General features: G+C 47.1%; 1 protein-coding gene across 2 annotated transcripts in view; it reads left to right on the forward strand.

Annotated features, from left to right (window-relative positions):
* The first annotated feature begins 246 nt into the window (after window positions 1-246).
* The window catches only part of OPCML (opioid binding protein/cell adhesion molecule like), a 911865-nt gene continuing 886500 nt past the window's right edge, over window positions 247-25611 (forward strand). The window contains exons 1-2 of one of the 2 annotated variants that reach the window (XM_056860420.1): window positions 247-262; window positions 435-611. In XM_056860420.1, the coding sequence (XP_056716398.1) occupies window positions 551-611 (61 nt within the window). In that variant the 5' untranslated portion in view covers window positions 247-262; window positions 435-550. Of the gene's footprint in view, window positions 263-418; window positions 612-25611 lie in introns of those variants that run through there. The other variant, XM_056860421.1, reaches the window with a different exon arrangement.

The following is a 25611-nucleotide window of genomic DNA, read 5'->3' on the forward strand; positions in this document are numbered from 1 at the left end:
CATCCACAGCTGGGCAGTGGTTTGCATCCCCCTTTCAGTGCAAAAAAACATCTGCCTGTCTACAGCTCTGTGCCCTCCCTGTGCAACTCCCTTCCCTTGTGCCTGCCCCACTGAGGCCCTGCTTAGGGAAGGTTTGGGAGGGAGGGGAGGACGCAGCCCGGGCTCTCCAGAGGAGCAGTTGGCAGCACTGAACTCCCTGTAGTGTCAAAAGCTACAGAAGATCCCGAGTGTCACTCAGGAGACTGGAGCCAATGAATGCCTGGTAGGAGGTCTGCTCTCTTTCCTTCTGTACAGGCTGGTGGTTGCGGGTGCCAGGGTTTCTTCGGCTAGCGTGTGATGTGCGGGGTGGAAGAAGCAAGAGAGAGGGGGGGGGAAATAGCCAGAGACACTGCCTGCCTGTCCCCATCCCTCTCTCTCTCACTCTCTCTCTTTAGCTCGCTAACTGGCTCTGCCTCCCTCTGCAAACCTTGGATTTAAACCTACTCAGAATTCAGCACGGAAAGAAAGCAGCAAACGCCGAGCGGCTCCAGACGACTGCAGCTTGCCCAAGATGTATCATCCAGCCTGCTGGATCGTCTTCACGGCCACCGCTGCCCTGATCTTCTTCCCAGGTATGTCAAGGGGGTAACGTAACCCACCTGATCGTGTTAGTTCGAGGTGGTGGGTGAGGTATGCCATGGGGGGGGGGAATGAGAGATGGAAGGGGGGGAGAAGGAAAGGAAGGTAATGTTGTGCATGCCAAGGATGCAGACCTGATGTATATGCATTTGCAGCTGGTTTTAGCCATGGCAATTGGATTTGCCACTTTGGGGGGTGTGTGAGGAAGGGGTTGGAGGCGATGAACCAGGATCCCAACTGGTGCCTAATCCTGCAGAGTCGCCCGTGTTTGCTCCCTGAGGGATGCCGCGCTGGGATCGGACAGCGGCGGATTTGGGGGAGTAGGAAGAAGAGGAAACACTTTTTTAGTGCAGTCTCGGTTTTCCATGCGCCCTGCGTGGCTGAGCATGCACCCGCAAAACCTTGGGGAGAGAAATCTTCCCTCCTCTCCTGCAATCCCTTCTCTCACACTTCTCCCCCCCCAAAAAAAAACCTTCTCTAGCAAAAGAGGAGAGAGAGCTGTCCTCCCCCCTTCCCTCCCAAGTTCAGCAGCGGTGGTTTGTTCTCCCTCCCTCTCTCCCTGGCACGACTGAAGCTGGTTTCCTCCTTGGCTTTTGGGCTGGGCAAAGTCAGCAGGTTTGGTGGACAGCGAAGGTGCCTGAGTGGCGAGGCTTCGTCCCTCCCCACCGCTACCTGTTTGGGCATCAGCAAAAGCTGCTGCAGTGTTGGAAGCCAGGCCAGGTGTTTCCAGTGTTCTTTACCCTGAAGGTTTCGCTGTTGGCTGCGGTTGCTGGGGGCTCGAGGCTCGGGCCGACTCCTTTGCTGCGAAGCCCAGTTTGAATGGGTTGATTGTAACTTGGTTCTAACAGGCCCTGGGCGAAAAGCGCCACAGACAGGCATTCAGTGTGGGCTGCTGAATGTTCATGGGAACATCTGTCCCAGTATAAAATGGGAGGGGGGAGGGATGGCTGGGAATGAAAGGGTTGAGTGGCGAAAGGAGCTGGCTGGTTTGTGTTGCTGAGCTGAGGTCTCTGAAGATGCATCGAGCACAGAAAGAGCCAATGTGGATTTTAGAAGGAAGGAAATCTTTGGCAGCTGGGTTTCTAATGGGAAAATGCATGGCATTTTGAGACAGGTGTGCACAAAGCCTAGGTTTTTCCCCCCTCCCAAGTGTACTTTTTGCTGCAAAGTTGCAAACCTAATGATGGTTTTCATCTTGAGGGGTGGATCCGAAATGTAGCATGTGTGGATTTCCTATTTGTATGTGTTATGGTATCCGGCGGAGGTTGGAAGGGTGGGATGATGGATGTGCTAAAAGTTTTCTCTGTTTTCCTAGGCCACACAGGAAAGTTGGTAGACAGAGATTTATGCTGTGCTCAGTGAAATATTATGTCAGTGTTGGCATTTAAGGCATGACCAGGAGGGTGGATGGAGGTGCAGGGCTAGAGATGTTCTCATTTCAGTCAAAGGGCAGAGTAAGCACCCTGCCCTCTCTTCAACCATCTAAGGGAAACTCCTGAGGTCTGACAAAGCGGATCCTGCATTCCAACCGGTGTGCATAATGCATCGGGAGATGGGGAGCCCTTGTGGGGAACTGGCTGCAATTTTTCAATCAACCAAGATTCTCCTGTGACACCTTAATAAACAGCCCAAGCAAAGGCAGCTCTGTTTCGAAAGCCACAAAGCTGAAAACGGATCAGTCTGCTCCAGGGTAATGTTAAGATCATGAAGGATTCTTGGAGCAATGTTTGTGTGAGCACCGGTGTCTTTTCAGGGCATCTATTTTAGGACAACCCAAAATACCTTAAAAGAAAAATCACTTTTTCTGCTGTGATATTTTCACCTCATTAGCCTTGAGAGTAGAGTTAGAATCTTCTGATTCCAAACTTCTGGAAGGAGTTGGGAGATAAATTCTCCCATTCTAGGAGCCCTATAGGAATAGCCTTTCTGTGTGTCAGGTTACTGTAGTATAACTGTAGTATAATTTATTGCGGTCCTTGACCAGTATGTGTGTGTCAGGTTGTATTTTCTTCTTGGTCTCAGCATGGATCCATTTGTACCAGAGAGCTTGAATTCCCACTCTCCACTTACATGCCAACAATTGCTCCTACCCACACCTGTGCGGATTCCATGCAGTGTTTGGGACACATTGAAGGAAGCTGATGGCTGAAGGCTCGGATATAAGCGTTGAAAAGAAATGAACCGTGCCACTCTGAATAGTTGCCGTGAGTGGCGTATGGATTCTTCTGTTCTAATTTCTCTCACACGTGAAGTTCCCACTGGATACTCGGAGGTGGGTCTGGCTTGAAATCGGCGTTTCTTCCGCCCTCTTTATTCAGCCCTACCAGGGTTGCTTGAGGCGAAGGAAGCAAGAAAGAAGCGGGCTTTCAGGAGGTGTGATTAGAACACGGGGAAATTGGAAGGCTCCTAAGGAAAGTACCTTCCCCAAATTATTATTAGCTTTAATGGCTCCACTTGCAGCACCCCCATACCCTTGTTCCATGGTTGCTTAATTGTCTCCCTCCTCAGTTTGGATGGTGTTTCTATTATCCCCTCCCCATCACTAGGTTCTCATATATATATATTTTCCCTCCCTGCCAATTTACTTTTTGCGGAGAGACCCAAAAGGTTATTGTAATAATGAAAGCCTGACCTGTCTGGTCACATGAAGCATCTTAGTTTGCAGCTTTGCTAAGGCGGGTTTCCATCCTGGAATCATTTGCAAGGCTGATGTTATTCTCCTTGGGAAGCCTTCAGGGGAAAGACGGCTGCCTGCATTCAATGGCTTTCCAGGCAGCAATGCTCTGATGCTGGGAAAGACTCATGAGCTGACAATCTGGAGTTGTTTTCATAGAAGGTGACGCTTGTTAGAGGGAGGGCCCCATAGCTTAGTGTGTAGAGCATGTTTTGACATGTGTGAAGTCCTGAGTTCAATCCATGGCATTTCTCTAAGGGGAAAAGAAATCTCAAGTCACAGGTATAGATGGACCGAGGGTTTGTCTCCATAATAGTCAGGTTCATGTATTCATACGTGTAGCATATCCTACACGTGACATGGATAGCCCAGGCTAGCCAGATCTCGGAAGCAAAGTAGGGTTGACCCTGGTCAGTATTAAGATGGGAAGCCACCAAGGAAGTCCATAATGGCTTAACCACCTCTGAACACCTTCAAAACCCTATAGAGTTGCCATAAGTTGGCTGCGACTTGACAGCAAAAAAAAATCATACCCTACATCTCTTTTGTCCCTTCAAAGAACAGCTGAGATGGAGTAACCCAAAGGTCCATATGTAGGGTTGTCAAGCTCCACATGGTGGCTGGAGATCAACTGATTACAACTGATCTCCAGGCGATAGAAATCCGTTTACCTGGAGAAAATGGCCACTTTGGCAATTGGACTCTATGGCATTGAAGACCCTCCCCTCTCCAAACCCCGCCCTCCTCAGACTCCACCCCCCAAATCTCCAGGTATTTCCCAACTGGGAGCTGGCAACCCTAGCCATCTGCCACCGGTTTCTCTGCACTTGACAACTCACAACTGAAGAATATGATGCTACCACATCCAGAGGCAGACAACCTCTGGATGTCACTACTGGCAACCAAAGCCAGGGGAAGGCCTTGGCCTCTAAGACCTGTGAGTTGGTTCTCCAGGGTAACTGGTTGGCCGCTGTGTGTGACAGGTGCTGGACTACATGGACCACTGGTCTGACCCAGCAGGCCTTTTCTTATGTTCTTGCACTATACTGTGTTAGACCATCTAGTCTGCTAATATCGGCACTGACTGGCAACATTCAACAACCTTTTCTCCTCCCGTCCCACTATCTCCATATGTTAGCCAAATTGCTCGGTTATGAATATTTATATGGGAAACTTAGCAAGTCAATAACTGGAAAGGGCCATAACCTTGGGATCTAACCTTTGTTTACGCGAGTCCGTTCCAAGATTCAAACAAGAGGCGGAAACAATGGCTTCTTTTAAGGAGTTTACTTTAAAATATGTGCACAAGCAATCCAATGACACATACACAACACACAGAGTCTAGGAAATAAAGGTAGGAGTATAGAGACGTTCGCCAATGTGGCAGTTTTCCCTTTGAAGAGGGGTAATACTACACCTGATCTAGTAGCAGAGATGCTCTGGGTTCCGTGCGACTAGTAAGGAAGAGGGAGATGGGGAAGGGGATTCCCGGGACTTGACCAGCAAGTCGGGGGAGTATATTGGCTGGGCTGCGCAAAACCCACACCGACAGAATAAAAGCAAGTATGAGAGGGGTAAAAGAAGGATACCTTATGGCTAAAAGTGACTCCAGTTACTCTTTTTGGGATGGGGGATGATGGGCTTACCCCCTCGTGGTTCCCATGGCAAACAAAGGCAGACAATGGCGTTAATGATCGGCTACTAGGGTGTGCTGATGGGTGATTTAGGCGGGCTAACTAGAACCTATGGACTTTGCACAATTCTGGGAGACCCGGGAGACAATTGTTGATGGGTTTATTGAGTTTGACACAAAGGCGCGAACAGCTGCTTCCGGGGTGAGTCACTTCCTGGTTGCCTGAAGTGCGATCTCATGCGTGCTGATACCTCAGGGGCTTCCGATGGATCGTTAGTCATGCAGATGGAGGGAGGGGGGGCTGGCTACGTGTCTAGTTGTTCCTTGCAAAATGGCATCTGCTGGATACTTGAACGGGATTGCAGGAAAATGGATTCCTTCTGGTTCACTCGGAGGGGCCATACTGCCCATGGATCCTTGGTGCCTGTCTCACGGCATGATGCTTGAGTCTTTCCCTTTGCATCTAGGGCTTGCTGCATGTCTGGAACGATGGTGACATGTGTTGTTGAGGTGGCCAGGTAACATGGGGCCACTGCCAGGTTACACATAAGTATAACCTAATGCTCAAAACTAAGTCCCCCTGTGCTTTAATGGGTTTTGCAAGATACTTCCCCTCTCCACTAAGTCAGAGAACTGGGGACCCAAAGTCCAACTCTGATGGCAGAGCTGAGTCTTCCCTGAGATCCTTTAGGCAGAGATGGCAGGAACTGAATGTGGGTCTTCTGCATCCAAAGCATGCGCTCAGTTATTGACCCATAACCCCTTCAGCTGAATGTATGCATTGGGTCCATTGGTAAGCATTATTTTTTAAGAAAAAAAGTTCTTGCTGTTAGCTAGCATGGTGGAGTGGTTAAGAGTGGCAGACTCTAATCTGGAGAGCCGGGTTTGATTCCCCGCTCCTCCACATGAGTGGTGAACTCTAATCTGGAGAACCGGCTGGATTCCCCACTCCTTCACATGAAGCCTGCTGGGTGTCCTTGGACCAGTCACAGTTATCTCCGAACTCTCTCAGCCCCACCTACCTCACAAGGTGCCTGTTGTGGGGAGGGGAGGGAAGGCAATTGTAAGCCGTCTTGAGACTTCTTACGGTAGCGAAAAGTGGGGTAACAAACTCTTCTCCTTTTTTGATCTGTGATAATTCCTTCAGATGTGCCGGTTAAGTAATAAATCATCTCGTCAAATATATGTGATTTTAATCTATTGTTGCATTTGTGTTCTACTGCATTAATAAAAATATTCTTGACTTTCAGACCAATCTCATGCTTGAAATTTTGAATCCATTCCTCAACTTTCTGTGGGGTGGCAGTGATGCAAACCTAGACCAGATATGGGAAAGACATATTTGAATTCCTGTAGAGGGAAGAGCTGCTGTGTTAGGTGGATGTGGATAGGAAAAGGGCAGAGGGCAAATGTTAAATAGTTCTGTCCCTCCCTTGCTGCTTCTTTATTCTGAATTCCCTTCTCCCAGTGCAGCTTGGATTTTGAAAAATGTTGCCAAGGTACTGGTAAATGCAATGTGGTGCTTGCTTCTTGTTGGGCAGGTTTTGCTGATTCTCAGGGTCGGAGTGGGTTTTCTTGGTTGGAATCAGGGAATCATTTTCCCCCAGCCCAGGCTAACTAGCGATCACGGGGCATTTTGTTGTCTTCGCCTGGAGTGTGTGGCTGATTTTGTATTCCAGAACCGTCTGGAGTTATTTGCTCTGTAAGCACAGGTGATGCTGGCAACATTTGCAGAGGTCTCCCGGTCCAGAATACGAGTGTGCTTGAGTCCATTACGAGTCGAACACCCTCTTGCTGAAAAGTTTGAAATTAGCTTGCACTGTAAAATGGGCAAATGCAGAATGTGCCATTCACTTAAGTCAGACAGAGCTAACCAGATGCCTTCTCCCAGAGGGGAATTTCAAGTCTTTGAGGACTGGTTCGAGTATGCCTTAGAGCCTTGGGGAAAGACATGTACAATCCTTAAACTTGTCTGGCAAATACTCAGAACAAACGTAAAAAATAATAAAACCTTTTTTCATCCTATAAACTCAAACTGTTGGCTGTGTGGATGGAGACGTTTCTAAAAGTTTGGTCAGACAGATTTAGGAATTGCACTGGAGTTTTATTTTGTTTCCCAAGGGTAGAGCATCCCTCAGCTGGCCCAGTGAATCATAGCACTCTGAAAATCCCATTGGGGGTGTTTCTTTAGCTTTGCTGAAAGCTTTTTGAGTACCTCTGAACTGGATTAGGAATAGATTTACACTAACTGCATCCATCCACATGTGCAAAATAGCTTGATGCAAGGAGACAACATAAGGCAGGATTTTATTCTTCTGTCTTCCTAACAACCACTGGTCTAGTTCCCCCTCCATCTTCCTTTTCTCTTTCCATTCTGCTCCCCCCTCCCACTTTCAGTCTATAATGGTTAATTCTGCCCAGCTATGGACCATGGTCTCCCTGATGGGACAAAGCCCTGTCCTGGCTGGGCCAAGCTAGCCTGATCTTGTCAGATCTCAGAAGCTGAGCAGGGTTCGTCCTGATTAGTGCTTGGATGGGTGACCGCCGTGGAAACCTAGGGTTGCTATGCAGAGGCAGGCAATTGCAAACCACCTCTGGTCGTCTCTTGCCTGGAAAAACCTTACATGGTTGCCATAAGTTGTGTACTACTTGATGGCACTTTCCACTAATTGATGAGACAAACTTAGCTTCGACAATGAAATAAACTACAGTTATTAAAATACAACAGGGAGTCAATGTAGAAGTCTTGAGCATTTGATGGTGGGGTTGATGTGGCCGAGGGAGAATGTTCAGCATGCTCTCCTTCTCTTGATGCTTCTCCATCCTAAATTATCTTCTCCCATTCTGCCTTTGCTTACAATGGTGTGGGGTAGTGGTTAGAGGGTTGGAATAGGACTTGGGAGGCCTGGGTTCAAATCCCTACTCAGCCATGATGTTCACTGGGTGAGCTAACTGAACCAGTCATTCTCTCTTGTGCATGTGTGAAGTGCCATCAAGTCACAGTCAATGTATGGTGACTTTGGAGGGTTTTCAAGGCAAGAGACAAACGGAGGTAATTTAGGGCTGTTGAAAAAAAAATTCGGTATAGTTCGGATTCGGCCGAATTTGGCCCGTCTGGATTCGGGATATGCCGAAGTCCGAACTCCCCCACTTCGGGTCTGTTCAATTCGGCAGGAATTCAAAGTTCGGCGAAAAAAATAAAGCCATTAAAAACACAACCGCGCCTTTCCGTGGCTCTGGGGGGGGTCATTTTTGGGGGTAAAGGTCCCAAACTTTCAGCGGAGCTTCAAATGACGCTTCTTGAAAGACCCCCCAAGTTTTGTAAAGATTGGGTCAGGGGGGCTGAGATATGGGCCCCGAAAGGGGTCCCCCCACCCTTAATGTGCATCTCTGAGCAGAGCTTTCCACCCACGCACAAAGCTCCCAGCCCCGACAAACAGCTGAGAAGTTTGCAAAGCATTGCAACACGACTGAAAAGCAACACAACCTTGTAAGCAACACCTTTGCAACTGTGCAAAGCAACACCTGACACCTGGGAGTTTGCAAACCATGGAAAGAGACAGAGGCAGCTAGCTATGCATAATGAGCAGGAGGAGTGGAATTTCCCCTTTTGCATGGGACTCCAAATGCATTCTTTAAGTCACCATTTGAAAACCAGTTTTGAGCAAGCATCAAAATAGACCTAACCGCTCTTATGAATGAGGGAAAACCTGAGGACACACAACTGAAGCCCCCCCCTCAAACCAGGGAGAGAGAGACTCGAGGGGGCACACACACCCCAGGCAGAATGGGCAAAAGCCCCCTTTGGCTTCCCCCCCACCCACAGACTCTGCTTCCCCCCCACACACACACAGGAGAAAAATTATAGATTAAAGCCCCCAAAGGGGTCTTACTGTGGCTGTCTTCTGTTCCATCAGGAGGGGCTGTTTTGCCTTGGATTTGCTGCTCGGAAGATGCATACACGATCGGGTGATCCATTCATCCCAATAGGGAAAAGGGGAAAGCCCATACATTTCTCGGGACCCCCTGACCCAATGTTTACAAAACTTGGGGGGTCTCTTAAGAAGGCTCGTCTGAAGTTCCGCTGAAAGTTTGGGGGCTGCACCCCCAAAAATGCGCCCCCTGCAGCCATGGAAAGAGAAAAGGGGGGAACTTTTATTTCTGCCCCCACTGAACCCAACTTTACTAAACTTGGGGGGTGTCTTAAGAAGGCTCGTCTGAAGCTCCGCTGAAAGTTTGGGGTCTCTACCCCCAAAAATGCACCCCCTGCAGCCACGGAAAGGAGCGAATGTGCACAAGCACCCCCCACGAGGATTTCTCTCTCTTTCTCTCCCCAGCCGGGCCGCACAGCAGCTGATTCCTCCCGTACTCAATCCTGACTGATTGGCCAGAAGAAGACCCAGCTTGGCTACCGATTGGCCGGGGGAGAATGCTGCTTTCTGATGGTTATGCTGCTGCGCCCCGAATTTGCTGAATTTATTCGTGAACTCCCGAACTCGCTGAATTCGAGAACTCCCGAACTCCCCCATTTTCTCGCCATTTTTTAGTTTGGTTCGTCCCGAACTAAAAACCACCGAATCAGGGGAAATTCAGCTGTTTTTCGGTTCGGGCCGAACCGAATCGACAGCCCTAAGGTGGTTTGCCGTTGCCTGCCCCTGCACAGCAACCCTGGACTTCCTTGGTGGTCTCCCATCCAAGTACTAACCAGGGCCAACCCAACTTAGCTTCTGAGATCTGTTGAGATTGGGTTAGGCTGGGCCATCCAGGCCAGGGCTGTTGTCTGTTAACCTACCCTAATTTACAGAGGGTGGTTGGGACAATAAATTGGGGAGGAGAGGACCACGTAATCTGTCCTTATCTGCTTGGAGGAAGGATGGGATAAAAATACGACGATTAAATTGGCAGCCCAGTTATGGACAGTTATAGCTTATGTGCAAACAAGGGAGTTCACACATAATCTGTGGTACACCTGCTCTTTTCTGAATGATAACAGTTATATAGATGGATGGAGCCAGCATGGTGTAGTGGTTAAGAGCGGTGGTTTGGAGCGGTGGACTCTGATCTGGAGAACCAGGTTTTATTCCCCACTCCTCCACATGAGGGGCAGAGGCTAATTTGGTGAACTGGATTTGTTTCCCCACTCCTCCACATGAAGCCAGCTGGGTAGCCTTGGACTAGTCACAGCTCTCTTACAGCTCTCTCAGCCCCACCTACCTCACAGGGTGTCTGCTGTGGGGAGGGAAAGAGAAGGTGATTGTAAGCCGGTTTGATTTTGCCTTAAGTTATAGAGAAAGTCAGCATATAAAAACCAATTCTTCTTTTTCTTCTTCTTCTAATCTACATAAGCAAAAACAAAAAAGCCAGGTCCCTGCCTCAACAAATTATCAACTTACATTGTGTCAAAAGGCAGGCAGGAGAGAAGTGGGGTGGAGGCCCCCATGACCAAATAAATTAATGCTTTTAAGTGAAGTCATCATTAAGTTAGGATCTCTTTCTCTTGGCGATGATGAGTTAAAGGATGATGACAGCACATGTTTCACAGTGGATGATCAGCAGGTGAGAGATGAGGCAGGAAGATATTTGGTCCCGCACAAAAAGCTTCCACGTTTCCAGGGTTGGGGGGGAAAAATCATTTCTAGATCAGTGGACCAGGCTTCCAAACAAGTTAAAATCATATCCCCCTCTACCTTTTTTAAGAAATTAAACTTTGTCTTTGTTCTAATGTGTGAAGATGTTGGGTCAGGAATAAGTCTATAGATCTGGAAGTCTATAATCCATAAAGATATTGGCAGGGCTGCATTTCAACCTGTGTTTTGAAGTTTAAAAGGGGGAATCTGTTGGGTATGGATTATATCTTTGGGAGCCAAGAAAAGCCCTCTGAAATGGATCAGCTATTTCTGTGTATGCACTGCTGGTTTCTTTATGCCAGACATTTAGCTCCAGGGAGCTCTTAACCCAGCCCTTTTCTGGAATAAACCCTCATTCCCACAGCTATCATCTCTCTCCAGAGGCTGACTCTGCAAGACCCCTAAAGAGCCTCCTTATTTCCTTGGATGGTTCCACCATGTGACAGCAACCTGCAGTAGTACAACCTAGGCAAAGATGCATTCTGTTGGTTATAAAAACCGATTTTGTTGGGGGATAATAAAGGCAGTGAAGAAGATCCTTGGGGAAGAGGAGGCCGTCTCCAATGTATGGGGGGCGCAGGTGGCTTAGTACTTTATAGGTCAAAGCCAGATCGGGATCCTAGGAGGACTCAGCCAGTGTCTTTCAAGAGGGTTTCTGCTTCATCTTGAGTATCTTGGGACACGCGAGCTTCTGAAACAGAAGGGAAGAATGCTCCCAGCTGTCACTGTGGTAGCGCTCTTCAATGGCACAGTGACAAGCATAGCCCATGGATTTGCTACAATGCTCACCTGCCTCTCCGGGATTAATTAGTTGTTTGTGCGACCCTTTGAAGATGCAAAGTGCTGAAGCTGATCTTCAACTTCGATTTCTGTCTCTTGTTTTGCGTGTTAAAAATAAATAAAGAAATAAATATAGCGCCCCCCCCCGCTTCCTTCCTTGTCTCTTCCTCTTCTGCTGAGGAGAGGGCTTCTTCCCACTTCTTGAAGGGTGGGTATAAGCACATAGAGCCATAGAGTCGGAAGGGACCATACAGGCCAACAAGTCCGGCCCCCTGCTTAATGCAGGATCAGCCTAGAGCATCCCTGACAAGTGCTTGTCCAGCCTCTGCTTAAAGACTGCCAGTGAGGGGGAGCTCACCACCTCCCTAGGTAGCTGATTCCACTGTCGAACGACTCTTACTGTAAAAAATGTTTTCCTAATAACTAGTTGATACCTTTCCTCTCGCAATTTAACCCATTCTTGCGAGTCCTATCCTCTTCTGCCAACAGGAACAGCTCCCTGCCCTCCTCCAAGTGACAGCTTCAAATACTTAGAGAGAGCAATCATTAGGGTTGCCAACCTCCAGGTACTAGCTGGAGATCTCCTGTTATTAAAACTGATCTCCAGCTGATAGAGATCAGTTCACCTGGAGAAAATGGCCGCTTTGGCAATTGGACTGTATGGCATTGAAGTCCCTCCCCTCCCCAAAGCCCACCTTCCTCAGGCTCCACCCCAAAAACCTCCCGCCGGTGGCAAAGAGTGACCTGGCAACCCTAGCAATCATTTCCCCCCTCAGCCTCCTCTTCTCCAGACTGAACATTCCCAGCTCCCTCAGCCTTTCCTTGTAGGGCTTGGTCTCCAGGCCCCTGATCATCAGCTGAAAGGTGGCATGCCCCTAGGAGGTCGGCTTTGCACTGTGCAGAAGGGTATTCCACCATACATGTTCTTCCTTCAGCTGCTTGCCTGCCGGCTGTGGTGAGAATTCTTTTTATATTAAATATTGGTTTGGGTTAAGAAAAAACAATTTTATTAATCTGTAGCTTATTAATCCGGCCAGATCCATTGAGCTGCCCCAGGGCAAGGGCATTTTTGGGGGGCAACAAAATAGCAAGATCCGGCTGTGTTGCGGAGATGATTTTCCCATTTGCTGCCAACTCAGAGGCTAGCACCAGCTGTGGATGTCAGAGCTCGCTAGCAATGTACAGGCGGGAACATCAGTTGGTGTCTGTTTGCATTGCCTCTGGCTACCTTGGCTTGGCTTGCCGTCTCATCGGGTTACTCAGCACAGCACCGCTTTGAGCCTCAGGCGTCCCCAGACTCCCTCTTGAAAGACCTCTCTGATCTGTGCTTGTGGGCAAGTTGGATATGCACCGGCGGTTGGGGGTGGTGGAGGGCAAATGACAGCTTCTCCGTCATGCTTGAAACAGGACCATGAAGGTCAGCCAGATTCGGTGGGGAGCTTTGACAAACCCCCTTAGTAAAGGAGGGATCATGGGGCTGGACTGCGTGATGAGCGAAACTCCAGTAATATTGTCTCATTGGCCATCGTTCACAATCAAAGGTGTGGGGGGAGCAGAGGTATGCCTGCCCATCCTTGTGTCTCTAGCACTGATAAATAGGGTTGCCAATTTCCAGGTGGTACCTGGAGATCTCCCACCATTGCAACTAATCTCCAGGTGATCAGTTCCCCCTTCAGAAAATGGCTGCTTTGGAGGGTGGGATGTATGGCATGATACCCTCTTGAGGTTCCTCCCCTCTCCAACCCCTGCCCTCCCCCCAAAAAAATTCCCAGCTGTTTTGCAACACAGAGCTGTAAATCCTACTAAAGCTTTATAGCTGATTGATAGTTTGTTCCTTGTCCTTTGGAACTGCAAGCACCTTAAAGACCAGAAAGATTTCCAGGGTGTGAACTTTCGAGTGAAAGCTCCCTTCATCAGACATCAGATACCTGACAAAGGGAGCTGTGACTCTCAAAAGCTTATACCTTGGAAATCTTGTTGGTCTCCAAGTAGGGCTGCCAAACTCCAGGTATCCCTGGGAACTGATCTGACTTTCTTAATAATGGAACTAATGAAAATTGGATTATACTAGAGGTGGTTCCAGGTATAAATTGAGAGGAGACTTTGTACAGTCATGTATTGAATTGAAGAGGGACTGAGGAAGAATCGGAAACGGCCGCCTCCCCTTCTTTTCTTGACATTTGGAACCTGCTTTTTCTCTTGTACCTGGCTGAAGGACATCTGAAAATAGGAAGATTCACTATTACATATACTCTTACAGGCTGTTGTACCAATACTGGACGTTTATTAACACATGCGAGCCCATTTGGGGATAGTTACCCTGTGTTATTTACTTGGCTATGTATAGCTATTAGGACAGATATATTGTTGCACTGTCATTGGTCCTGTTTTTCATGTTATGTAGCTTGTATCTTATTATATTTTGCACTTTGTGATATACTTTTGCTCCTGCGTTTGCTTCCTTACATTCTGTACTTACACTGTGAGATAGGGGTCACGACACTAGTGAGTTTATAATGTGACGTTAGCCGAAAACTCGTATTTGGAAAAAACTCTCTGAGCTGGTTTTCTGCCACAGCCCTCTTTTTGCCAAAGTCCTTACTCTTCAGTTACTTCAAGCCTTTTCAGTTCATTATGCCATCCTTGGTATTTTAAGGGCAAAATGAAATTAATCCTGATTGGCTCTCCCTTGCCGCACCAGAGTGACAGGAAGTTTCCACCAGTGGTGTAAAAACCCATGGATAAGTATCCAGAGAGCATTTGTTCCACTTTAGTGTGATCACAGTACAGGCAATAAGGACTTAAGGAGATTTTCCATGCTCTCTTAAAGTCTGGGGATCAGCCACGGTGGGCCTCAAGCCCCCATCTGTCATAAACTACAAAGCAAATGCTTCTTTGCAGCCCTTGGTGTTGAGCGAAACTGTCGAGCAACTCCAGTATGGCAGTCCTGCTAACAGGACTATGTAAGTTACTAATGGGGCATTTGTTTCAACAAATGCCCACATGTACCTGTGTGAATCACAGGTGGGAAATGCCTTTTTAAAAAACTTCCTTGCCTAGATGTTTGGAGGTAATCATTACTTTCTACAGACAACCATGGAGGCATCCATGATGAATTAAACTTGGGTAGGGTGGGACTTATACCCAGTGTTTATTTCCCCCTTCCCCAAAGGGAGATAGGTAGGTCCTATCTGGCTCGCTATCATCTTTATTCTTCCGATTCCTTTTTGCCAGTGTATTCTGGGGATTGTAGTTCTCAAACAATGCCTGGGATTAATAATGATGAGGGTGGGGCTGAGACCATTAAGACCAAATTCTAGGCTTATCAGGTCTCCTGCTCTGGCCTCCCACCATCCACCCACTCTCTCTGCTGCTTCTCTGCAGGGTGGTAGGGAAAAATGTCGGGGGTGCCACTGTGGCAATGGCCATAGAGTTTTGGGGTCCTTACCAGTTTTAGGAGTGCTGTCCTTACCAGTTGTTAGGAAGTTCTATGAGACTAGTTTTGTACGCCAGAGCTTTTAATGGGGTTTGAGCTGCAGGCATTTCCTTGGAATGGAGGGTGAAAAGGGTTTTATTTTATTATGGATGATTTCAGTTTAGAATTGTAGGCTACCTTGGGCCACAAGGGAAAGCTGGAGTGTAAATATTTAAATAAATAGTTTACAAGCCGGCAGTTATTTGGGTTTGCTGTTTCAGGGAGGACAATGCAGCCATTGCTGATTGCTACAGGCATTTCAATATATGCCAATACATGAACACATGAAGCTGCCTTATACTGAATCAGACCCTTTGGTCTGTCAAAGTCAGTATAGTCTACTCAGACAGGCAGTGGCTCTCCAGGATCTCAGGCAGAGGTCTTTCACATCACCTACTTGCCTAGTTCCTTTAACTGGAGATGCCGGGGATTGAACCTGGGACCCTCTGCATGCCAAGCAGATGCTCTACCACTGAGCCACGGCCCCTCCCCCAATAAAAAGGGCCCTTTACATATGGCTGAGGCTGAACTCTGAGCCCAGCTTTGCTGGGGTAGAGTGGGTTATAAGCATGATAAAATAAATAAATAAATACAAGGGGGGAAAGGTCTGGGTAGTGTATATGCTGCCAAAAATTGAAATCTGGGCTGAATAATGTGGTCCTACTGCTTCAGAATGTATCACAAAAATTTTGCTGACCATATTGAAAACTCCCATGCTTTACCTGAATGAGCTCCAGGTATGCTCACGAGAGCTGAATCTTTGCAGTTTTTCCCCGTCTCTTCTGTCTGAACCAATCACTTCTTGGAGCCGAACCTTCTTCATCTTCAAAATGCTCTAACCTTGATTCAATCGCACTCCGAGCAAAACATGTACATGCAATATTAACTGCTTAAGAAGAAGTTCGCCGTCAGGTCACAACCAAGTCATGGCAACCCCATAAGGTTTTCAAGGCAAGAGATGAGCACAGGAGCTTGACCATTGACATCACAGTCTCAATCTTATTTGGCAGTTTCCCATCCTAGGGCATCCCATGTGGTGTTGGAGGAGAGAGTTATGGATACCATGGACTGCCAAAACAACAACAACAAATCAGTGGGTTCTAGATCAAATCAAGCCTGAACTGACCCTGGAAGCTAAAATGACTAACCTGAGGCTATCATATTTTGGTCACATTATGAGAAGACAAGAGTCATTGGAGAAGACAATCACGCTAGGAAAAGTTGAGGGCAGCAGGAAAAGAGGAAGACCCAACAAGAGATGGATTGACTCAATAAGGAAGCCACGGCCCTCAATTTGCAAGATCTGAGCAAGGCTGTCAAAGATAGGACATTTTGGAGGACACTGATTCATAGGGTCGCCATGAGTCGGAAGCAACTTGATGGCACTTATCACACACAACACATACCATGGCCAACCCTATTTAGCTTCCAAGCTCTGACACGTTTAGGCTACTTCTGGACTCTTAGGACTAGAACATTTATTGCTCACATAGCTTTGAAACTTAGTACAAACCCAATAATGAAGTGGGACCTAGTGCAAAGCACAAAAACGCCTGGGGCCTTTAGTTAAAAGCAAAGGCTTGCTCATAAGGAATGAGCCGATATGAAATTGTGAGTCACAGCAGCTTTCTCTGAGAATATTCCTGAGTGCAATGGAGAATTCATTGTGGACTTTTGAATCCACTTTGGAGTCTCTGTGGAACAGAACAGAGCCGTTCTCCTTTGGCTCTTCCAAAGTTTTTTGCTTGTTTGTTTTTTTCGAGCAAATCACACTGTATTCTGCTTATCCTTCGTACGTCAACGTTTCATTCAAGAATTCAGGAAATAATTCTTCAAGTGAGTCATGAGGGTGTCCGAAAATTTATCAATGCTGAAAGTCGGGTGTGAACCATTACGGATGAATGGATTGTTTTGTAACTGTCATATTTTTATGGATTGAGCAGTTTGTCTGAAATAATTGTTTGGAGACAGGGCAAATGCGGGGGGTCAGATGAGTGGGCGACTTGCAGAAATAACATTGTGGCTGGAATGCTAGTTTGAATATTTAGGTGACTAATTTAATTAGCACGGCGGGTTTTTTCATGGTGTTGGGTCGATGCTGAATTCATTCTACTGTATTCTTATGCATTGGTTCTGAAACTTTTCGCTTTCAAATGTGAAAAGCCTTGTTGATTCATACCCAAAATCCTATAGAAATCCTATAGAAATCATTGAAATAAAGAGGCCTGGTTTGAGTTTCTTTTGCATTTGTCTTTTGCATTTTAAAACATCTTTTTAGTCCCCATAAGGACTAGATTTGAACATCTGAGATAGGATTCTGTTGAGCTGACGTCTGCTTTCAGATTTCCCAGTCATAGTAGCAATGAAGCTACTGTGTTTTACATTGTAAGCTGCCTTGAGTTGCTGTAAGGTACAAAGACAGCTAATAAATGTTTGAAATGCGTGAATTTCACTGGATTAGGGGACCACAGAACATACTGCTGTTTTCCTGCTGTATGTTTTTATGTGCAATGGCCTGTAATGGTAGCAAGTTATGAAGCTGTATCTTCTACTGCCAAGAGTCTTGTAGCACCTTAAAAACGAATGAGTTATTGCGGCAAAAGTGTTTATGAGTTAGGTTCTGTTTGTCAGATGCACCAAGTTTCAGAATTGCATAAGCTTTCAAGGTGCCACATGGCTCAGTTATTTTGGCCACAGCAGACTGGCATGGGTACACCCTCGGGAGTTTATCTTCTATGGTATGCTTACCCACGGGGTGGGACAAAGGCTCAATGAAAGAATGAATGCTTGGCCTGCAGAAAAGGCCATTTTCAGTGCCTGGCATCATTAGCTTGTGGATGTCAGGTTGCAGGTACTGGGAAAACACCTTTGCCTGGCCAACTCCCTGGAGAGCTGCTGCCAGTCAGACTATATAACATTGAGCTAGAGAGGGACCAAATAGTCAGACTCTGCTTAAGACAGCTGCATATGTACCCCTTTAAAGCGCCCTAGGCGTGACAGCGCAGAATTCCTATCACACTTACCTCGGATAAACTGCGTCGAACAGCAAGGCAAGAAGCTCCGGTGTTTCTTGGCGGGGGGGGGGGAGACATCTGTAGAGGAGAGCAACCTCTCCTGCCTAGCAAGGGAGGTGTGGGGCTCTCTCTGTTTCAGCCTCATAGGCTGCAGAAAACAGCCACAGAGAGAACCATTGAAATTTCCACTGGGAAAACTGCCAGAGCACATCTCTGTTTTTTTTCCTGTATGTATGTGATTTTGCAGAGTAAAAACCTACTTTGTTTTGCATGGGTTTTTTGAGATTGAAACCTGAGAAGGGATAGTGGGGAGGGGGGCAGTTGATTGTCCATCCCTTCCCCAGTTTCCTTGCAGCATTCCCCTGCTGTCCACCTGCCAACCAGTCCCCTCGCCTCTCTTGGCTGTTTACTTCTGCCTTTTGTTTCCCTTACTTGTTGCTATGCATGTGGCGTATGGAAGGAGCTCCAGCGAATGTAGGCCAGGCTTTGATTGTTCAGCAAGCTGGAAGATGATGATTATAATATTTGACAGGAGGGAAGGGAGGGGACAAAACTCTTTGCGCTTTCAGATCTTGCTTTGTCATAAGCGAGATCTTGTCAGGGCAGTCGAAGGAGGCCGCCTTCCCTCCGTGCCAATCGCCTCCAAAGCAAACAGAAGAGGGTTTGCTTTTTAGGCTCATTGCTTTGCTAGCACATCTCATTCTGGGTTACTTTTACATCTCGGTGGCAGCTCGTTGGGTCTGGTAACTGAAGTCGACGTCCCCGTTTTGCACGGGGAGAGCGGTGCTAGATAAACAGCACCCACAAGGAACCATTGTGGTTTCGTACGCTGTTTGGGGAATGTCTGGGATAAAAAAAACCTTTAAAGAGGTTTTGGGCCTGTTCGGCTCTTGGGCTCCCACCCAAAGGCATTCTCGGAACTGTAATTCGGTGAAAGCCATTAAGAAAAAAGCTCTTGGCACAGCTGCAAAGCAACAGCTCCTTGGGGGTCCTCTGGGGAGAAGCCATGATAGTTCAAAAACGAATGTCTGGGAAACTGATTTCGACCTAGCTTGAGCTTGTATCATAGCTTTACCCTTCGACATCAATGGGTTTCTCATCCTCGTGGTGGCTGGATCCCAACCATCACTCCGCAAATGGAAAGCAAGCCCAAGATATCTTTCTGGACTGACATATTGCTACTTTTGGATTTAGGAACTTGGGCCTGCTCCAGCATGACTAGTGTTGGCTTAGAAGCTGACAATGGTTGGTCAGTGAGTGACACCTGAACTTGGATCATTTACATGTGAGAATATTAGTTCATAGAATCATAGAATCAAATTACCGTAGACTTAACTAGGCAGCCTTAGGCAAGTTGCTAGCTCGGACGTGGTCGTTTTCCCTTACCACCAGCAATATGGGGATAATCTTCAGGGCTGAATTCGGAGGCTTCTGCTGGGACAAAACAAGCAATGGATTCCAAGGGAAGAAAGAGAAGAGTTTTGATTCGGTTAGAAAAATATTTTAGGGGGGCTAGGCATGCTCTTAGTTGCAGCTTTAAAAGTCCAGAATGTAGAGGCCAGTAGCAATTTATACTCTCTGGGTGCATGAATGTCTCCTGAAGAGACATGCTGCTTTTTGAGCAGCAGTTTCCCTTTCTCTCTCTCTCTCTCCTCTTTGAAGAAGTTGGTTTTTATATGCGGATGTTCTCTACCTTTTTAAAGGAGAATCAAACCAGTTTACAATCTCCATTCCTTCCTCTCCCCACAACAGACACCTTGTGAGGTAGGGGAGGCTGAGAGAGTTCTGAGAGAGCTGTGACTAACCCAAGGTCACCCAGCTGGCTTCATGTGGAGGAGTGGGGAAACCAACCCAGTTTACTAGATTAGAGTTCACCACTAATGTGGAGGAGCGGGGAGTCAAACCCAGTTCTCCAGATTAGAGTCCACCGCTCTTAACTTCTACACCATGCTGGCTCTCTGGACTCAGAATGAACCAGTGAAGGTTCTTACGGCCCCTGGAAGACCAAGCTCAGCTTGTCGTATTGATATTGTTGATGTTGTCTCATTTCCAAATTGATTTTTTTGGGGGGAGGTATGTACTTGAATGCAGTGGCGTCTAAAGAGGCTAATGACATTTTGTCTCCATGGTGGCAGATTGTCATTTGGTCACTGAAATGTCAACAACAGGATCCAGTAATTTAGTATCATCAAACCACAAAAGGCCCCCGAGACAATCGCCTTCCTCCACCGGCGTCCTTTCTCCCTTGTTATCTCAGGGCTTGCAGGTCCAGGTGGTGCCAACTGTGCCACTCCCTCCGTCCAGGGAACACAAGGGGACTGAGCTTGCCAGTAAAACACTGGAAGGATAAAAGGGGAGGGCTGTCAGGCACGGAGCCTTTTGAATGAGTGAGCCTGACATAATCAGATGTCAGAACCTCCAGGCAAAGAGAGCCTTTGACAGGCAGAGAAAGCTGTCAAATGGATCATTCTTCTCCTCGTGGCGTTTCTTTATCTGTCTCCGCTCATCCAGCCTTCCTCCCTTTTTGCATCGATCCAACTTTTTACATGTATAGAACACATTCCAGTCTAACATCTCCACATCTGTGTTGGCTTCAGCAAGAACGGTTGGACCACTTTCTTTCCCCCACCCCCCCAGAAGAGGAATGCCAGGCAGGAAATGGAACGTTGGGCCAACACCTGTTGATGAAGGTGGAGGGTCCGTGGCTCAGTGGTAGAGCCTCTGCTTGGTATGCAGAAGGTCCCAGGTTCAATCCCCGGCATCTCCAGTTAAAGGGACTGGGCAAGTAGGTGATGTGAAAGACCTCAGCCTGAGACCCTGGAGAGCCATGGCCAATCTGAGTAGATAATACTGACTTTGATGGACCAAGGGTCTGATTCTGTATAAGGCAGCTTCATGTGTTCACATTCTTCTCTGTCCCCAGTAAAAACATACTTTGTTTTGGGGAGGGGCTGTGGCTCACTTTGTAGAGCACCTGCTTGGCATGCAGAAGGTCCCAGGTTCAATCCCCGGCATCTCCAGTTAAAGGGACTAGGCAAGTAGGTGATGTGAAAGACCTCTGCCTGAGACCCTGGAGAGCCACTGCCAGTCTGAGTAGACAATGCTGACTTTGATGGACCAAGGGTCTGATTCAGTATATGGCAGCTTCATGTGCTCATGAATACCAGTATGTGCAAGCTTTCAGGTTGCACAGAGCTCATTGTTGAGCAGGCCACAAAGGTAACACATGACGCATGTGCTCCCTAAATAAAGAATACCAGGCTCAGTTGCCTGGGATGAATAACAGCCTTCTTGGTCTTATTAATTGTTAAAAGCACAGGAAAAGGAAAAGAATAATAACTCTTTGAGAACTTGAATAAGGAGCTGAGACAAGTTCTCTCCACCTCCTCACTTGTTTGGGGCATCCGCAGAAAAAAAATACACATGACGTGTGACAAGTCAGGACCCGGGTGCTTGACCAGACTCCACGTCACACGATCATGAAGGGATTTAACCTTTAAAAAGCTGAAGCCGATGGACAGAAGACTGAGGATGGACAAAAAGAAATACCTCTTCCCTCAGTGAGTGATTTAAAAGTGGAATTCGCTGCCAGAGGATGTCGCGATGGCCACAGGCATAGATGGCTTTGAAAGGAGATTAGACAGATTCATGGAGGAGAGGTCTGTCAGTGGGTACTAGCCATGGTGACTAAAGGGAACCTCCACATTCAGAGGCGGTCAATCTCTGAATCCCAGTGCAGGGAGGCAATAGCAGGGGAAGCCTTCGGCTCTATCCCCTGTTGTTGGCCCTTCAGAGAAACTGGCTGAATAATGCATGTACAGTATACATTTGTAACAACAAAGGTTCAAATAAATTGCAAAACATGTATTACAGTATACATTTGTATACCGTAATACATGTTTTGCTGTTTATTTGAACCTTTGTTGTTACAACTATTTTGTATAATTTTGGAGTAGCTACAAGGAGCCCCGTGGCGCAGAGTGGTAAGCTGAAGTACTGCAGTCCAAACTCTGCTCACAACCTGACTTCGATCCTGATGGAAGTTGGTTTCAGGTAGCCGGCTCAAAGTTGACTCAGCCTTCCATCCTTCCGAAATCGGTAAAATGATGAGTCCCCTCAGCTTGTTGGGGGTAAAGGGAAGATGACTGGGGAAGGCACTGCCAAACCACTCCGCAAACAAAGTCTGCCTAGTAAACGTCGGGATGTGAGGTCACCCCATGGGTCAGGAATGACCCAGTGCTTGCACAGGGGACTTTTACCTTTACCTTTACAAGTTACCAAACACGCCTTGTAACCTCTAGCCTTACCAGCCCTAACTAACTGACCACTTGCTCTTCCCCTGGGTCTCCTCCTCAGCTCCTTTGCACGCTAGACATTGCAACTCTCCCAACATTTGGGCCTTCCGTCTGGTTTGAGCCCAGAGAACTTTTAAAAGGGGACTTCCTCTGTATTTGGACTGAAACGTTACTCGTCGGAGTGCTGCTGATATTGCTGTGAAGTATCTGGAACATTTTATGTATGTAAGCCTTTCCTTGCTAGTCTCTCCTTACCTATAGCCTAAGTCAGAATCCCCTGGAAAGCAGTGGCAGATCTTCCTGGAGCCAAAAAAGCAAGGGAAATCTGTACAGAGAAGAAATTCTTAAATGCCATCTTTATTCAGCCCCCGGGCTCAGGAGGAGAATGCACTTTCCAATTTAACAAAGCGAGCGCATTTGTCCCCCTAATGCCTGCCGTGTTCCTCTTTTGTTAGCCGCGGTGTGTGCCGGCTGCTTAGAGCCTGGCTGCTCGATTCCTTTGCCAGCCTTTCCCTGTAGTTGGGATACTTTATCTTTATAAAGTAGCAATAAGTGGACAGTGTAATATATTTCACTTTTAATAAGGTGTTGCTAGTCGTGGGCACCCTCCGCAGAGCAATTAGTGTCAAAGGCATCTAAGCAATGGAGAGGAGCCATAATTTGACTATTTACCAAGTTGGAGGATTTATGGGCGGAGGGAGGCATGGCTGCAACTTGGCTGGAGAAGAGGGGAGGTGTTGCCAGGGGGGTGGTTAGCGGTGTAGGCCTCTCTGAGCTGCCTGAGGATTGACACATATGCAAGCTATTTCAATGGGGAGGGGCTGTGGCTCAGTGGTAGACCATCTTCTTGGCATGCAGAAGGACCCAGGTTCAATCCCCGGCATCTCCAGTTAAAAGGACTAGGCAAGTAGGTGATGTGAAAGACATCTGCCTGAGACCCTGGAGAGCCACTGCCAGTCTGAATAGACAATACTGACTTTGATGGACCAAGGGTCTGGTTCATTATAAGGCAGCTTCATGTGTTCATTGGCCTGCAGAAACAGCTTGTTTGTGGTGTGCAATTAGATTGGCCTGAGTGAGCCCTTTCCATGTGTTTGGCCGTGGCTCAGTGGTACAGCAGTTGCTTAGCATACAGAAGGTCCCAGCATCTCTAGTTAAATGACTTTTTAATTTAATTCATTTGTACCCCACCTTTCTCTCCCCATGGGGACCCAAAGCGGCTTACATCATTCTCCTCTCCTCCATTTTATCCTTACAACAACCCTGTGAGGTAGGCTAGGCTGAGAGAGTGTGACTGGCACAAAGTCACCCACCGAGCTTCCACGGCACATGTATGGATTCAAACTCAGGTTTCCTAGATACTAGTCTGATACCCTTAACCTCTATACTACACTGAATCCCAGACCTGGCACTAGGTGATGTGAAAGATCTCTGTCTCCGACCCTGGACAGCTGCTGCCAGTCTGAGTAGACAATACTACCTTTGATGATGGAGCAAGTGTCTGATTCAGTATAAGGCAGCTTCATATGTTCAGCTGTCCCCCCCTCTTTTCTCTAGACCAAACTACATTTGCAATCCAAACTGCTTGCCCAAAGCCGAGACTGCGATTTTGAGCACAACTTGGTTCTGTGGTTATTATTGTTATTAGGTATTTGATTTATAGGCTGCCCTTTCCTGGCCAAGGCCAAGCTGAGAGCGGCTCACAACCTTTTAAAAACAATTTTAAAAAGAAACCATAAATTACATCGCATTTGCAATAATAAAACCACGTGCATTCACTTTTGCAGCACAGTGTATCTGTAAAAAAAATACTTCAGAGCAGCAATAATACTTATACCAGTTTACGGGGGTACCACAGAGGAGGAGGGGAGGCCAACTAGATGGAAAACAGTCACTGTCCTCAGCCATATGCCTGATGGAACCGCTCAGTTTTACAGGCCCTGTGGAATTGCTTTAAGTCCCGCAGGGCCCAAATTTCTTTGGGCATAGCGTTCCACCAGGCCGGGGCCAGAGGCGAGAAGGCCCTGGCTCTGGTTGAGGACAGCTGGATACTCTTTGGGCCGGGGATCACCAGCAGCTTTTCACTAGCTGATCGAAGCGCTCTCTGGGGGGTGTATCAGCAAAGGCAGTCCTGCAGGTTGCAAGCAGACATACAGCGCTGGCTGTATCACAAAGGAAGGTGTCCTCTGTCTGAGAATAAATATGTTTTCTGAGACAGAGGCTAAGATGGGGAAAGAAAGGAAGATCTCCAGGTAGGGATGATTTCAAATGTCCCCAACCCTGTGGCTCTGGATCTGAAAATTCCTGTTTCCATTTTGCTTTTTTCTTGTGTGACTCGAACCTGTGATTCTTTGTTCCGACACCATATTGTGTTTCCTCACACTGATTTTTTTTAAATGTAGACATTTCTCAACATCATTTGTATTGCAATAAATAAGCATTATACATTATACATGTTTGGGTGCGTGTAGTAAAAATGCTGTGCATATAAATACCACATACAGCATGTGTAAAAACAAACCATGCAAATCTTAGAAAACCAGCAGCTGAAAAGCAAAGAAACTGAAACAATTGACCAAAATGTAAAACAACAGAACAAGAAACAAAAGTGGGAATGTTCACTCATCCTTTTCTTGCAGGTTAGGAAGTAATTGGGTTGCTAGAATCTTTTCTAACAAAGCTCCAGAGGCTCTCACAGCTATCCAGTAAGCCTCTTGTGCTGAATGTTAGATTGTAAGCTCTGCAGGGCAGGGACCTCTTTGCTGCTTGTTCTGCAGAACATTAACTGCACTGTCGAAGGCTTTCACGGTCAGAGTTCATTGGTTCTCGTAGGTTATCCGGGCTGTGTGACCGTGGTCTTGGCATTTTCTTTCCTGACGTTTCGCCAGCAGCTGTGGCCGGCATCTTCAGAGGAGTAACACTGAAGGACAGTGTCTCTCAGTGTCCTTCAGTGTTACTCCTCTGAAGATGCCGGCCACAGCTGCTGGCGAAACGTCAGGAAAGAAAATACCAAGACCACGGTCACACAGCCCGGATAACCTATGAGAACCAATTAACTGCACTGATTTTGCTATATGAGTAAATAAAGGGTGGAGATGTACTCCCTATTTCTTCTCACTTGAGCCGCTGGGGACTCCCTTTGGAAAAAAAGGAGGCTATACTACTAGTAGGTTGATTAATCCATCTGGGAATGAAGGCCTGACCAGAGAGAAAGAAGACAAAGAAAGAGGGGTGGGTTATGGCTGGTTATGTTACACCTATTCTGATAATCCATGTGTCTTCATATTTCTGGGAGCATGAGAGGGAGCCATAGGAATAGCAACTCCATGACTTGGGGAGGGGGGGACAAGGGCTGTGTCTCATGTGGCATGGTGTAGTGTGCTATGCCACCTACATTTGGTGTAGAGAGAGACTGCTTACTGGTCCCTTTATTCAAAATCTCTATTACGTCTAAGTTCTCGTGTGTACTTTAGAATCATAGAAACACGATGGCGT

The sequence above is a fragment of the Euleptes europaea genome, chromosome 14, assembly GCF_029931775.1.
Source record: "Euleptes europaea isolate rEulEur1 chromosome 14, rEulEur1.hap1, whole genome shotgun sequence".
In the NCBI taxonomy this organism is placed as follows: Eukaryota; Metazoa; Chordata; class Lepidosauria; order Squamata; family Sphaerodactylidae; genus Euleptes; species Euleptes europaea.